This window comes from Mirounga angustirostris, unplaced genomic scaffold (assembly GCF_029215605.1).
Source record: "Mirounga angustirostris isolate CCGP_5_RB_7025 unplaced genomic scaffold, mMirAng1.0.hap1 SCAF_7, whole genome shotgun sequence".
Taxonomy (NCBI): Eukaryota; Metazoa; Chordata; class Mammalia; order Carnivora; family Phocidae; genus Mirounga; species Mirounga angustirostris.
In genome coordinates this window covers 145,856,334-145,870,940 of record NW_026991715.1, presented here as the reverse complement: position 1 = coordinate 145,870,940, position 14,607 = coordinate 145,856,334, and the positions used below count along the sequence as shown (strand labels likewise).

The window sequence follows — 14,607 nt, the reverse complement described above, 5'->3', positions numbered from 1 at the left end:
TCCGAGCCTCCATGGAGGGAGGGCGAGAAGAGGGCGGACATCAGGACAGGCTGCAGTCTGCAGGGATGTGGGGACCGGCCCCTGCTCCGCCAGCTTTCTGCTGCCCAAGCCGCCACCGGCAGAACGATCGCTTTCATCCCTCCCTTGCTGGTGTGCAAATGTGAGCCCTTCATCAATGCCCCATGCTGCCTGCAGGCTGAGAACACTGATCTACGAGTCTCATGTGGGCAAACCTGACAGAGAGGTGGCCGACGGCGCCTAGAGTCTCCCCCATTTTCCTTACCAAGACAGTCAGGGCCCTTCCCCGCTGTTCCCGCCACCATGACTTCGTGCCTCTCAGGCTTTCTATTCTAGGCTCTCACGGTGCCTTCAGAACTGGCTCTCCCTGGCGGAGGCATCTATCCGTAAGCAGGTGACAACCACTTAGCCTGTTCCCAAGGACATTCCATGTCATTTGATGCCCCACCACATCAACACTCGGCCTTGGGTCCAGGGCAGGGGTCTGTGGCCCACTGCACCCCAGCATCCGGGTGATGGGCCCCACCCACCAACACAGGGCACCGGGACCAGAACAGGTGTTGGTAGCTGGTGGGCACTCAGCACCCCTAGCCCACCGGCATCTCCACACATCTCAGGGAAAAGGACACATCCCTTCTAAAAGGCGGCTGGCAACTAGCCTGGATAGAAAAGATGATCTTGGAAAGTAAGGATGATGTTGAAATTGGTTCATCACATGGTTTTACTAAAGTTCAAGCACAGAGATAATGGCTTACAGAAAAAAAAAAGGTATATAGATTGTGCCATCTCTTAACTCCAGAGTTTTAAATTTTTATTTATTTATTTATTTTTAAAGATTTGCTTTATTTATTTGACAGACAGAGAGAGTACAAGCAGGGGGAGCAGGAGAGGGAGAAGCAGCCTCCCTGCTGAGCAGGGAGCCCAATGTGGGGCTCGATCCCAGGACCGCGGGATCACGACCTGAGCCGAAGGCAGACGCCCAACTGACTGAGCCACCCAGGCACCCCTTAAATTTTTATTTCTTAAGAATTCACTTCAAGTGAGAGAACCATTAAACATGGCCACAGGTTGTCATTTGGCATCTGTTGGGACTGAATTGCTTTCCCCCAAAAGGATAAGTAAAATCCTAACCCCAGTCCTTCAGAATTGACCTTTCTAGGAAATAGGGTTTTTCTAGAAGTAATTGAATTAAAACGAAATCAGTAGGGTAAGCCCTGATCCAATGACTGATATCCCTACAAAAAGGGGCATCTTGGACACAGAGACAGATATACGCAGAGAGAAGATGATGTCAACAGACACAGGGACAGCACCGTGGAGACAGACTGAGGTGAGTCATCTACGAGCCAAGGATCGCCAGCAAACCACCAGAAGCCCGGAGGGAGCGTGGAATGGGTCCTCCCTCATAGCCTTGGGGGAACCAACCTTGGTGACACCTCAGTCTTGGACTTTCAGCCTCCAGAACGGTGATGCACTACATTTGAGTTATTTTAGCCACCCAGTTTGTGCTATTTGTCATGGTGGCCCTATAATAATACAGCAACCATACAGCAGTAGCTGTTTCAGGCCAGGGTTATCGGTGAATGCTGAAAGTAGCAGGTGCAGTCCTGACGAGAAGCAGGTGCATGCGCAAAGCAACGAGAAATTGGTCACTGATGTGCAGGTTCCCACAGGAGGTCAAACAAGATGGTGTTCTGCTTTATTTCAGCTTTTATACTGCAACAAGTGTCCTTTCATGGTCTCCACTGTAAAGATACTCCTTGTTTAATAAATAAAGATACTGGGGGAGAAACTTGGAGACCATGCAAATACCTGTTTCTCCTGACTTTCACCCACTCTTCACAGCATCCATCAGTGGATCTTGTCTGCAACAGTTACTGAGCTGTTTGCCTGTTGGTGATATTCTATTTCTCTCTCTCTTTTTTAAAGATTTTATTTATTTGAGAGAGAGAGAGAACAAGTGGGGGGAAAGGGCAGAGGGAGAGAGAGAAGCAGATTCCCCGCTGAGCAGGGAGCCTGATGTAGGGCTTGATCCCAGGACCCCGAGATCATGACCTGAGCTGAAGGCAGATGCTTAACCGACTGAGCCATCCAGGTGCCCCTCTAATTCTCTCTTTTATCAATTATTAATTACAATTCTTTTTAAAGAAAGATTTTATTTTTATTTATTTGACACAGAGAGAGTGAGAGAGAGAACACAAGCAGACGGAGTGGCAGAGGGAGAGGGAGAAACAGACTTCCCGCAGAGCAGGGAGCCCGATGTGGGGCTCCATCCCAGGACCCCAGGATCATGACCTGAGCTGAAGGCAGACGCTTAGCCAACAGAGCCACCCAGGTGCCCCTATTAATTAAAATTCTTCTGCAAAGAGCTGTCCCTTCTCCTCATTCATACATTCAATTACTTATATCAGGATGCACTCATGAATGTTTATTTTACTCTATGGGTTATAATCCAATACTATCATTTTGTTGCAAATTGCTCCAGCTTTGGCCATTAGGAGCTCGTTTGGGTTGGCTTCTGTGTTGTTCTGACAAGCCCCATCCTTTATAGCACACTTCCTCATGTTCAGCACTACAAGGTGTTCCAGGCTCATCTAGGACTTTCCTGCCCTGGCCCTGGAATTTGCCACTTCTGCAAGGAACCCTGGTTCCCTTGAAGTGGCGGGTGGGGGTGGGGAGGGAAGTGTTTAGGAACAAAGATCTGGGCTCTAGGGATGCTCATGGTTACATGGGTGTCGGTCCTCACGGCTTTAGGCTCTCTCAGTGACCACAGCAAGGGAGTACAGGTATGCATGCCAGCCCCCCATCTACCTTTATTTCTGCACCTAGGTACACGTCTGCACGTATCTACTATCTATCTATCTGCCATTTAAAACCGAGTTCATGCAAATACCTCTGATTCTGATTCAACACCAAAAGCTCATTTCAGTCTTCCTCCTTTCTAGCTGTAAACTCTCTCTGACAGCGAGAAACTTGGCTCTCATTATCCACCACCCATTTACATATTTGTTCAACCCTACTATACACACAATGCAATTTCAGAATTGCTAACCCAAACCCCTGTAAGAAACACATCTGCTAACTGGAGTACAGCATTTTTGGACAGTTTTTGTCTTTAGTCTTAAGAGTATCCGGTCAACATACTGTTTTCCAAAATTATTTGGGTAAGTTGTTTTCTCCCCCGGTCCTTGCAACGGGTTATAGTAATCACTTGTATTACAATTAAGTTCATTCGGTACTGTTCGGAGTCCATTTTGGGTCTCTCCCACATGCTGGATAATTTGAATTGTCTGTTTACTTCTTGGGTATGTGAGGTTCTTTTTTTTTTTTTTTTTTTTTTTTAAGATTTTATTTATTTATTTGACAGAGAGAGTGAGCTAGAGAGAGAGAGAGCACAGCCAGGGGAGGAGGGAGCGGGAGGAGCAGATTCTCTGCTGAGCAGGGAACCTGATATGGGGCTCCATCCCAGGACCCTGGGATCATGACCTGAGCTGAAGGCAGACACTTAACCGACTGAGCCACCCACGTACCCCGGCAGGTGAGGTTCTAAGTCAGAGCTGAAAAGAGCCATGCTCAAGAAGGGCTGTGCACTCTGCATCCTTGTCACCCCATCCCTATATCTCCCCCTTCTTTCCACTGCTTTCCCACCAGCCCCAGTGCACACCATCTAGCAGCCACTCAGGAAAGTACTGGCTAATAATAACGAAGCCTATTCCTCTTCTTGGAGATGAAGAGCCACAGGTAACTAGCGCTCAGCTTGACAGGAATTCTTGGGTAACACTTTCAAATTTCTTGTACTTTCTTTTCTTCCTCCTTTTTAAAATGTAGCATCTCAAAACAACTTGGCAGCCTAGGAAATTATTTGTAAATATCTGGAAAATTAAGTAGCAATAATATTTGCAGGAAAAAATAATCTGAGTAAAAGTTTTTTTTTGTTTTGTCTCATAATAATGCTCTCGTTGCTCATTTTCTCTGTAATCAGGATTTGATTTTAGACTAATGAGGAAGGAAGCCACCAGAGATGAGTCAGTAAACGCAAAGCCAGTTATAAAAATCTGGGAAAGAAAGCAAAGAGTTTTGCAAATGTGGACCTAAGGAGGAAATTGGCATCTGAGACCCTACACTTATTTTTATATCCAGAGGACACTTGGATCAAAACATGAAAAATAATAAAACTTTAGGATTAGGGTAATGTGGATGGTGAAGTCACATGCCATGACATTTCCAAGAGAGTAATGAAATATTTGGCAAATTCTGCAAATAAGCAGGCCTTTTTCTATGCCCAGTCCTCCGAAACCTTGTAAAATGATAATCATACCACCTGACAGCAAAGCTGCACAGGTAGACTCACAGGCTTGAGGAATATGGAAAAGGTTATGGGTGATCCAGAATCAACAAGTTTATTTGATAAATATTTAATTTTATTGATAAATATTTGATCTGGATTTACATTCTACACCTGTCAATATATTCTCTCTATTTTGTGTCACGTCAGGGGATTCTATAGCCTGTTAGGGGCATGAGTCTCCAAGTCAAGACAGAATCGGGGCTGAATCCTGGCCTGGCCACTAACTGGCTACATATCATTGGGCCAGATAACCTCCCTAAGCTTCGGTTTCTTCATCTCTATAATGGGCACAGTGATACCAACCTGTAGGTGGCGTGAACTTTGAACCCGATGTGAAAAACTTAGTAAGTGCCTGGTACAAACCAAGTGCTCCCTTGGTAAGCGCAGCCTCAGGGTTAACAGTGAGGACTCTGGGCTCCACTGGAATGCTGGCTCTGCCACTCATTTGCTGTGTGACCTTGGAAAAGTCACTGAACCTTTCTGAGCTGTTGAAGAGGGAGTAGTAATCTGGAATGGGGATAATAATTAATAAGCAACTCTGAGGGGCGCCTGGGTGGCTCAGTTGGTTAAGCGACTGCCTTCGGCTCAGGTCATGATCCTGGAGTCCCGGGATCGAGTCCCGCATCGGGTTCCCTGCTCAGCGGGGGGGTCTGCTTCCCCCTCTGCCCTCTTCCCTCTCGTGCTCTCTGTCTCTCATTCTCTCTCTCTCTCTCAAATAAATAAATAAAATCTTAAAAAAAAAAAAAAAAAAAACAACTCTGAAATAGCGATGACAACAAATGGAGTAGGTACCAGGATCCAGTGAATTAATACGGACAGAGCACAGAGAACGGGACCAGATGTACCGCACTCTAGAATACTGTCAAGGACAGTTAGCTAGGATTATTCAGTCAGCCCACCGGATGGATGAGGAGGGCACCCTGGTGGGAGCCATTTCTTACACAAGAGTACCAGGCCTGGTGCCAAGGTCTGGAAGGAGACGTGCTGGCAGTGTTTGTCGACGGCTTCGGAGTCCTCAGGGGCTTACTCCATCTGTCAATGGCGTGTCAAGTGGTCTAACCCACAGTGGTCAAGAGCAAAGCTGGAGTCAAGAACACAGGAGCTGACACACTCATAAGGAACACATTACAGCAATTTGGCTGCAGGGAAAAAAAACAAACCCTTGCTCATGGGTTATGCAAACCCTACTCTGCAGTCAGCCTGCTTCAAAATTCTGGGTTCCACAGAGAACAAATCTTTGAGGTGAGTAAGATGCTAAAATCTAGAGTGCTGGGTGCTTGCTCCTTTGTCTTGCAATCATTCATCTTCTGGTATATTTATTCAAATTGCATGTCTTTGATAAAGGTTGTATTTCATCTCATGAAAAAAAATCAATAGAAAGAAAATGAGTGGGCTGTTTTGTCTTTATTTCTAAACATGCTAATAAATTATCTACTCTCACTGTACTGACACTGTGTTTCACAGGGAAACAGCTCTTTGTACCTTACTCTACTTCAAGTCACACAGAAGAGCATGTTCTATTAACTCCCCAGGCAAGGCTTTCTCTCCCACCTTCTTTCTCCCGACGGAACAACGGGATCCACAGACGGGACCTCCCAGGTTCTCTAGTGGAGGGAGTGACACAGGCCCACACCCTCTTATACTTGATACTGAGTTCAAGAATTTTCTAAAAACGGAAAGTTTCCTTATACCCTGTATGGAGGCAAAAGTCAATCTGAACTGACCCACGCCTGTAAATGTAAAGAACTTACCTCCCTTGGTGTGAATATCATACACGGATTCGGATATGATGCCCAGGGCCCTGCCATGGGCGCTGTATGGAATGTGTGATGCTTTATTCTCATAAAACCCCCCAAAATGTCTCAATTCTGAAACAAACTGGGCCCCAAGATACAGGACTGTGGACCTCTAGGAGAGTTACAGATGCTGTTCTGTTCCAAACACAGCTGTGTGAAAAGAACCAGTGAGAAAAGTAATTCTAGAATTTTCTCTCAACTGCCACCTTCTTTTAAAACCAGAACTTGGGGACGCCTGGGTGGCTCAGTTGGTTAAGCGACTGCCTTCGGCTCAGGTCATGATCCTGGAGTCCTGGGATCAAGTCCCGCATCGGGCTCCCTGCTTGGTGGGGAGTCTACTTCTTCTCCCTCTGACCCTACCCTCTCTTGTGCTCTCTCAAATAAATAAATAGAATAAAAATCTTAAAAAAAAATAAAATAAAATAAAACCAGAACTTGGGCCCAACTACCACATTGCGGATCTCATGATTTTAAACAGGCAATAATCACTCAGAAAAGACTTTGCCCCCAATTGTGTTTGCCCCTCAAGTGACCGCACCATAACTTACACCCTACAAGGTTCTACAGAAAACGCTCAGTGGTACATACATACAGGGACACACATGTCCTTTTAGGGGATGCATGCTCTCGGGAGCTACTCTTCCAGAGGGAGAAATAAATGGAATAAATAAATAAATATTTATAAATAATTATATTCATATATAATATTTATAACTCGCCCTGTGAGTTAATGGATCAGGAATTTAAACCTGGGTCCAACAGGGCGCATGGCATGAGCAAGTTTATGGCCTCTGTGGACTTTAGTTTCCCATGCGAAAATCGGCAGACACCACCACCTACTACTCAGGGCTATTGCACTGAAACAAAATAATGCCCACTGTCCACAGAGACACAGGTTAGCTGTTTTCCACACCCTTCTGGCACTTAGCTTCCTCCTCTGGCGGAGACACTCTCCGGGGACAAAGGTGCAAGGCAGAAAGCTCGGTGTCCACTTTCTCTCACACGGGCAAGCTCAGACAGAGGGGTATGGATATGTAAGGTATACGCATTTGTAGTGCATGTTTACCTATGACGGGGTGGCAGGAAATGGATTTGTACGGAGGTTCTGGACCCAAACCCAGCATCAGAAGGTCCGAGGAAAACAGGGAGTAAACAAAGCTGGGGGTACTGCCAGTAGAGGAGCTGTTGGGGACCAGGGGAGATGTCATTTAAGGACACCTGCGCACTCATAAGGGCATGGCCTTGCTGGTTTGGATTTGGCTGTGGAATGGAAGAGTCCAGATGTGTGTGGACAGCTTTAAATCAGTAGTTCCCTCTCTTGGCTGCAAGATGCCAGGCCCACCCCAGAGAATCAACTAGAATGGTATGTTCGAAGGTCTCAAGGTGATTTCAGTATTGTCATGGAAGACGAGGCCACTGAACACAGATGGACGGCAGGTGCTCCAGCTGCCCGGCTTCTCCCGTCGTGGGGGTGGTGGTTACAGAGCCTCACTGATTAGGAAAGGAAAAACACACAGCGCAGGGCCTCACGAAGCGAGGGGTCATCAGAAGCCCGGAGCAGAGAACAAACGCGTTAATGTTTAACCAAGTCACGGCTGCCCGCGGAACAAGCCCGAGACCCGCCGGCATTCTCACCTGGGGCTTTCCCATTCCTGGTCGTCCTTGTCTTTCTCTTCTTTGGTGTCTCCTGAATGTGGGTGTTTCTGCACGATGCGCATTCCACCAGCTTTCACTAAAATGAAAACAGAAGGGGGTGTGATCAACCTGGCAGTGGACCAGGGGAACTAGCTCGAAAGCTTTCAGCAGCCCCACAGCTGCGAGCTAGTCCAGATAACCTGGCATCAAGGATGAACCACAGAGGTTCCTGCTCTTTCGGGGCATTCGGTAGGATGTGGCAGTGGACGCGATCTTTTACTCCAGAGCCACGTAGAAACCTTCCAAGGCTGCTTGCTTTAGGTCCTTGATGCAACCGGGTCTCCCTTAGCCCCCGCCCTGTGACATTTTCTCAAACGCCGATGATGCTTTTGATGGGGTGATACAGCCCTGGGGGACACAGGACAGTCCCAGAGCCCACTCAGGCAGCAGCCAGTGACATCTGTGGTAGCCTTTCCCAAACTGTGTTGGGAAGCCTCGGTGTTGGCACGTGTTAACTTTTAAAAATGCTCTTACTGACATATAATTCATATACAGTACGAGTCACCCATGTAGAGTGCGCAACAGTTTTGAATGTACTCAGGGCTGGGTAACCGTCGCCACAGTCAGTTCAAGCCCACGGTCATGACCCCAGACAGAAACCCCAACCCCGTGAAGGGTCACTCCCCAACCCCCTCCCCCAGCTCACAGCAACCCCTCTTCCAGGCTTGCCTGTTCTGCATATTTGACCCCCTTCTTTCACGCGCATGTTTCCAAGGTTTACCCAGGTGGCAGCCTGGGTCAGACCTTCGTTCCTTTTTTTATGGCTGAATGATATTCTACTGCACGGACAGACCACATTTTATTTATCCCTTCATCTGTGGGTGGACACTTAGGCTGTTTCCACATTTTGACTATCATGCATAAGGCAGCTGTGAACAACTTGTGTACAAGTTTTTATGTGGATACATGGACGTATACCTTCACTTCCTTGGGTATACACCTAGGAGTGGGAGAGCTGGGTTACACGGTAACTCTCTGTATATCCTTTTGAGGAGCTGCCAAATGGCTTTCAAAGCCACGGCACCATTCTGCATTCCAACCAGTCGGAGCGTTCCAATTTCTCCCAATGCTTGCCAACGCGTACTATTGTGTAACTTTTAGGTTATGGCCATCGCAGTGGGAGTGAAATGTTATCTTATTGTGGTTTGATGTGTGTCCTCAATGGCTAATGTTAATACTGCTCTGCAAGAAAACAAACCAAATCCACGCCCCCCCCCATGCCCAAATGGGGATTCCAGGATCTCTTAGTGTGGGAAATGCGGTGTTGAACACATTAAGTGGGTTTCCTTAAGACAGATTTTCTTGGCCTTTAGCATGCATTGTAAGCTTTATGAGGGGCACAGAGTGTACAATCTTTCCCAAATTCATTTGACCCCAAAACTACCCCCCCCACCCCAGTAATGCTGGTTATCATCCTTCAGGACTTTAGTGTTCCACATTAAATAGAGTTTGGGAATGCTGGCCTTATATCCAAAAAGCCAGCCTCACCTGGCTGTCACCAGCATGGGCTTTGGGGTCGGTAAGCTACAACACGTCCTCAGCTATAGGGTGTCGGACTATTTAGCCCCTCAAGCCTTGCTGCTTCATCCGCAGAAAGGGGTTAAGAGCTGCATCCTAAGATCTTTAAATAAGAGAAGCTGTCGAGATGCTGAATATTTATAATAAATATAATGTTTTCTTTAAAAAAAAAAAAAAAAGAGAAGCTGTCAAACCTTTCCCCTGTATGGTGTGTGGAGATGGGGCTCTGATCACACAGACTGCCAACCTGTCAGGCCACGTCCTCTGCTGTGACAAATTTGGTTGGACCCTGCTGCATTAAAAAAAGTCCAGGACAAGTCTCCTTCTGATGCAAAAGGAGGGAGAATGTGAAAAACGCCCCCAGGCTCTCACACTTCGAGGTTATTAGTTTTCAATGTCCCAGGGAGTTTGTGGGCCCCTGCCTTCAAGAAGCTGACAGTGCCCGCTGCCTGGCCAACAGTCCCTGGCAGCAGGCTGCTGAAAGAATCCAAGGCAGAGGGCAGGTAAGATAAAGGACTCTGTATAATGATGCATCTGCTGCCACCACTAATTCTTTTCAAGGGGACGTTCTGCTTTGGAAAGAAGGATATATAATCCTGTTTAGTAATTCTTCCAAAAATTTGCTTTTTATCCCATCTATTGATGTTTATTTCAATCATTTTATTTTCCATTTCTAGAGCTTTTATTTCCCTGTCAAATTCACCCAGTCTTTATTTGATAGGGTCTTATTCATTCTTCATGGTTTTAATTCTTTTCTATATTTAATCATTTTAGGCATACTTGTTTTGTAGTTGTACATTCGATTATTTTATGATCTGAGGTCCTTGGGAGTCTAATCCCACTGCTTGCTTTTGTCTGCTGAGTCTCTCTCTCGTTGCAGTAACTGCAGATTATGAGCTTTTCTTCAGTAAGGCTCTGTCTGTGGGGATCCTCTGGGGCCTGGGGTGTAGACATACTTCTGTCAAACCAGGAGTATAGGCACCCGGAAATCCTTTTTACGTCTGATTTCTCAGAACAGGAACTGCCAAACGGTATAAATTTGAACTCACAGCCCATGTAAAGGCAGTCCTGCGTTGACAAATTCTTAGGGAGAATTTTTTGTCCCCCCACCCTTGCTCCACAGGCTTGGCCTCTAAGCCCCCAGCTGTATGTTGTTAAATGAGACCAGTGGGGGTGGGCCCTAATCCAATCTACTGGTGTCTTTATATGAGGAGGAAGAGAAACCAGGTTACTCCCTGCCTCACGTGGGCCCGAGACTCGTGCTAACAGTGCTGAATTTCAGTTTCTTCGGGTGTGGTTCCTAGGGATTTTCCTCCCTTCGGGCTCAGATTTTTTCAAAAAGAAAGAACAAAAACACCACTGCAGGTGGCTTATCAAGATATTCCAGGTTGGGTAGTAAGTCAAACCTTAAAAAATAGAAACGGAAATAAAATTCTGTAGTTATGTTAAGATAATTTTCTACTCTATTGAAATGTAAGCGTATTTTTGGCCAAAGGAGGAGGCTGGAAAAATTGTTCCCTTACATTTTTTTTTTTTTTTAATTCATTTCCTCCCCATCCATCCCACCCTTAGTGCACATCCATTAGAAACTCGTCAGAGGTGCTGCTATGGGCCGAGTTGTGTCCCCGAAGCTCATGGGTTGAAACCCTCACCCCTATAACCTCAGACTGTGACTGTATTTGCAGACAGGGTGTTTAAAGACTGGATGAAGTCAAAATGAGGCTGTGAGGGCAGGTCTTGAGCCAACAGGGCTGGTGTCCTTGTAAAAAAAAGGAAGAGACAGGAGGGATGCTGCCACAGAGAAGTCGAAGGAGGACGCAACAAGAAGGCAGCAGGTCTGCAGCCAAGGAGAAAGGCCTCAGAAGAAACCAGACGTGCGGGCACCCTGATCTGAGACCTCCAGCCTCTAGAACTGCGAGAACAGAAATTTCTGTGGTTTAAGCCCCCAGTCTGGGGGATTTTGTTACAGCAGCCTGAGCAGATGAATACCCATGCCTATTTAAAAAAAGATGTCTGAATCATTTCAACTTGGCAGACATCAAACATTAAAATGGTAACTCACACGTATGCTCTGTAAAGGGACTGAAGGGAAAAGGGCTGTGTCACTAACTACAAAGAAGACTGATGATGAAGGTCAAGGTGACATTTGAAATAATCGAGCCCAAAGCCCGGCCACCCCTCCGTTGAAGTACACACGTCAAGGCTCAGTCACCTCCCATTAGCGCTTCATTCAATTCGGTTTATAAAAACAATTAACTTCATCAATCCCTCACAGTGTGTGTGGTGATTAATGCAGCAGTAAAAAGTGGCAAGAATAGTAATAACTCAACACCGAGACAGGTTCATTTGAACTTGCAATACTGCCAAAACGTTATGATGGCACATATTTATTGTGATTGTTTTACCCCTGTCACGAGGACTCTTCATTTGTGAAAAATACAAAGGCAGAGTTGTTTCTGCAGAAATCTTTGCAGAATTATTTGCAAATGGAAGTATTTTTACGAGACATTAGAAAAAACAAGGACTCGGATTGTTGGTGTAGTGGTTGTTACTCAAAGGAGAGCTCAGAACTGAGAAGAATACCAAATACTGTATTTAGTATTAGAAGTGTATGGACAAAAAAAAAAAAAAAAGAAGTGCTGTATGGACGACAGCGATGTGGGTCCTGGAGCCAGATCTCTGGGCTCGAGTCCCAGCCCCAACTGCTCGCGCGTGCGTGTAAGTGTACTGTGTATGTGTCTTTCCGTGTGTGCGCGCGCACGCGTGCATGTCTGGGCACATTGCTGGCACCCTCTGTGCCTCAGGGTGCTCCCTCTGTGAAGAAAGGGGGACAGCGCTCTCCCTGCCAGGGGTTCGCCGAGGACTCAATGAGTTAGCACATGTGAAAGGCCTCCCACCGGGCCCGGCACCTGGCAAGTGTTCCACTGATGTGGTCAGCTAAGCATCCCTAGGACTGTCGTCGGTACATCGCCATCTAAGTATGGAAGCTTCTAGAAAATCACAGATCCTGGGTAATGCTTCAACTTTGTTCTTCTTCACCATCACTGTGTGCAGAGCTCTTTCTCACCCCTGGCCACATGACATCCCACCTTAGAGTAACCCAATGGAGTGGATCCTGAGGGGTGAAGAAGGGGAGGCCAGCAGGCCCGGAGCTGGATCTGGCCCTGGCAGCCTGTACCCTTGATCACACCCTGCAGGTCCTTCTTTGCTTGGACCTTCCAGGAAACAAGAGAGCATCACTGCTTCTCAGAGGAACACAAAGTGATGGCCCAGGGCAGGCTCTGATTACTGTGCCACCCAGGAGACGAGACGGAGAAAGTGAGTTTGACATTCAAAGCTCTTTGCAGAGCGGCTTCCTGCCTATGGGGTAAAGGGAGGGGAGGAAGCCTTCTCCGTGGTCAGACTTCGCCAGGTAAGGAGTACTGGGGAGGCAGCTGAGGACATCTCCCCTGTCCCGGGTCTGGGAGATTAGGTGGGGACGGGACTAAGGAACAGGGTCCGTGGCAGCTCGGAGAGACAGCTCTCCAGGAGAGGGGAGGGAGAACCCACCGGCAAGTGAAGAAGAACCTCCTGTCTGCGGGGGCTCGTGGGTCTGCGGTGGGGCTGGGTTAAGGGGAAAGTAGGGGATGAAAGTAGGGAGAGGTGCTGCCAGCTGATCTACCCCCCTCCCCCCGCCCTGAGGAGAACCTGCCCCCCCCCAAGACACCTGCAGTCCTGACAGGGGCTTCCAGGTCCGTGGGCAGCGCGGGGAGCAATGGCTGGTGCTAAATAATGAGCTCTGATCAATTCCTGAGCTTGTGCCCCGGACGGTTTTCTCTCTAAAAAGCTGAGGAAGAATGAAGGCAGATGGCTATCCTGCACTTAGAATCATAGACCAATGCGGGAAGGCCCTTAAGTGACACAGAGCAATCCAGTCACTCGTGGAGCTGAGGTTCAGACACATGACGTGATGGCTGGGGCCACAGAGCCCTGGTCAGAACTGGACAGGCCGGGCCCGCCTTCCACAGTGTCCATTCTACCACCGGGCTGGGATCCAGAGCACAGAGTGAGTGGTGACCGGCCCAGGACGGGGACCTTGCTGGACAGACTGGGCCAAAGCTGAGGAGGGGGTGCGGGCAGCCGCTTGGGGATCCTTCAGTTTAGGGAAGCTGATTGCCGAAAGTGCAGGGAAAAGGAGGATCCATCTTCCCCTCCCCCACCAAGATGTCTACGCCCTAGTCCCGTAGAACCTATGGATGTGTTGGGTTAGCCGGCAAGGGGGAGTTAAGGTTGCTACTCAGCTGACCTTAAAATAAGGAGATTCTTCTGGAAAAGGCGAAAAAAAAAAAAAAAAAAAAAGGACTCTGCAGAACCCTCCCAGAAGGAATGAGCCATGCAGACACTTTGATTTCAGCCTGGTGGGCCCCATCTCAGACTTCTCACCTCCCGAATGATAAAATAGGAAAGTTGTGTTATTTTAAGACTCTAAGTTTATCATGCTTTGCCTACAGCGGCCACTGGAAAGCGATGCAGTGGCAGACTTAAGTCCCAGGTGTCACCATAAGCCCCCACTCCCTGTCCCCTGTGCACAGGCCATGGGATGGGGGGCCTTGGCCTCTGCACTGTTCCTTGTAGGAAGGCTCCCCGGGAAGGGAAAGAGACCCCCACTTGTTCAGCCCCACCGCTGAGATTCTGGGTTGTCTGTGAACAACAGTGAGCACTACTGAACTCACTAAGGCAACTGTAACTAGTACTTTATACTTTTGATGTCACTGTAACTAACACAGTACTTGAAACAACAGTGAGTGTTCCCTATACAAATGAAAAGATTTCTGAAGTTGGGAAGGGGAAACATTCCCCAAACCACAAAAGAATGCACGGGGCATCGTCTGGAATGGAAAGAGGATGAAACCAAGTACGGAACAATGAAGTGAAATCTAAACTATGTTTTAGAAATGCTGCGTTCCACCCTGACAGGGAGTTTTTGAAAAAAATGCAGTGACTAGAAGGGTCTTTTTTCTCTTTTTTTCTTGGCATGTCGGGAGCAAAAGCAGACTTTCCTGTGCTCTTCAAGGGTTAGTGACTGGATTGAGGGCACCAGGGGTGTGCTTAGCAAATCTGTGACTGAACAGTTAATACAATAAAAGACAAATTAGTCTTCCATTGCTGGTGATAGAGTGGCCTAGATAATCTGAAAACCTTCCTGCAGGAGACGATTTAGGGAGAATTATCACCCACAAACTTTTAAATGCA

General features: G+C 47.4%; 1 protein-coding gene across 1 annotated transcript in view; it reads right to left on the bottom strand.

Annotated features, from left to right (window-relative positions):
• The window catches only part of DAP (death associated protein), a 65,372-nt gene that overhangs the window by 46,927 nt on the left and 3,838 nt on the right, over window positions 1-14,607 (bottom strand). The window contains exon 2 of the mRNA XM_045863487.3: window positions 7,798-7,894. Coding sequence (XP_045719443.1) covers window positions 7,798-7,894 — 97 coding nt within the window. The remainder of the gene's footprint in view (window positions 1-7,797; window positions 7,895-14,607) is intronic.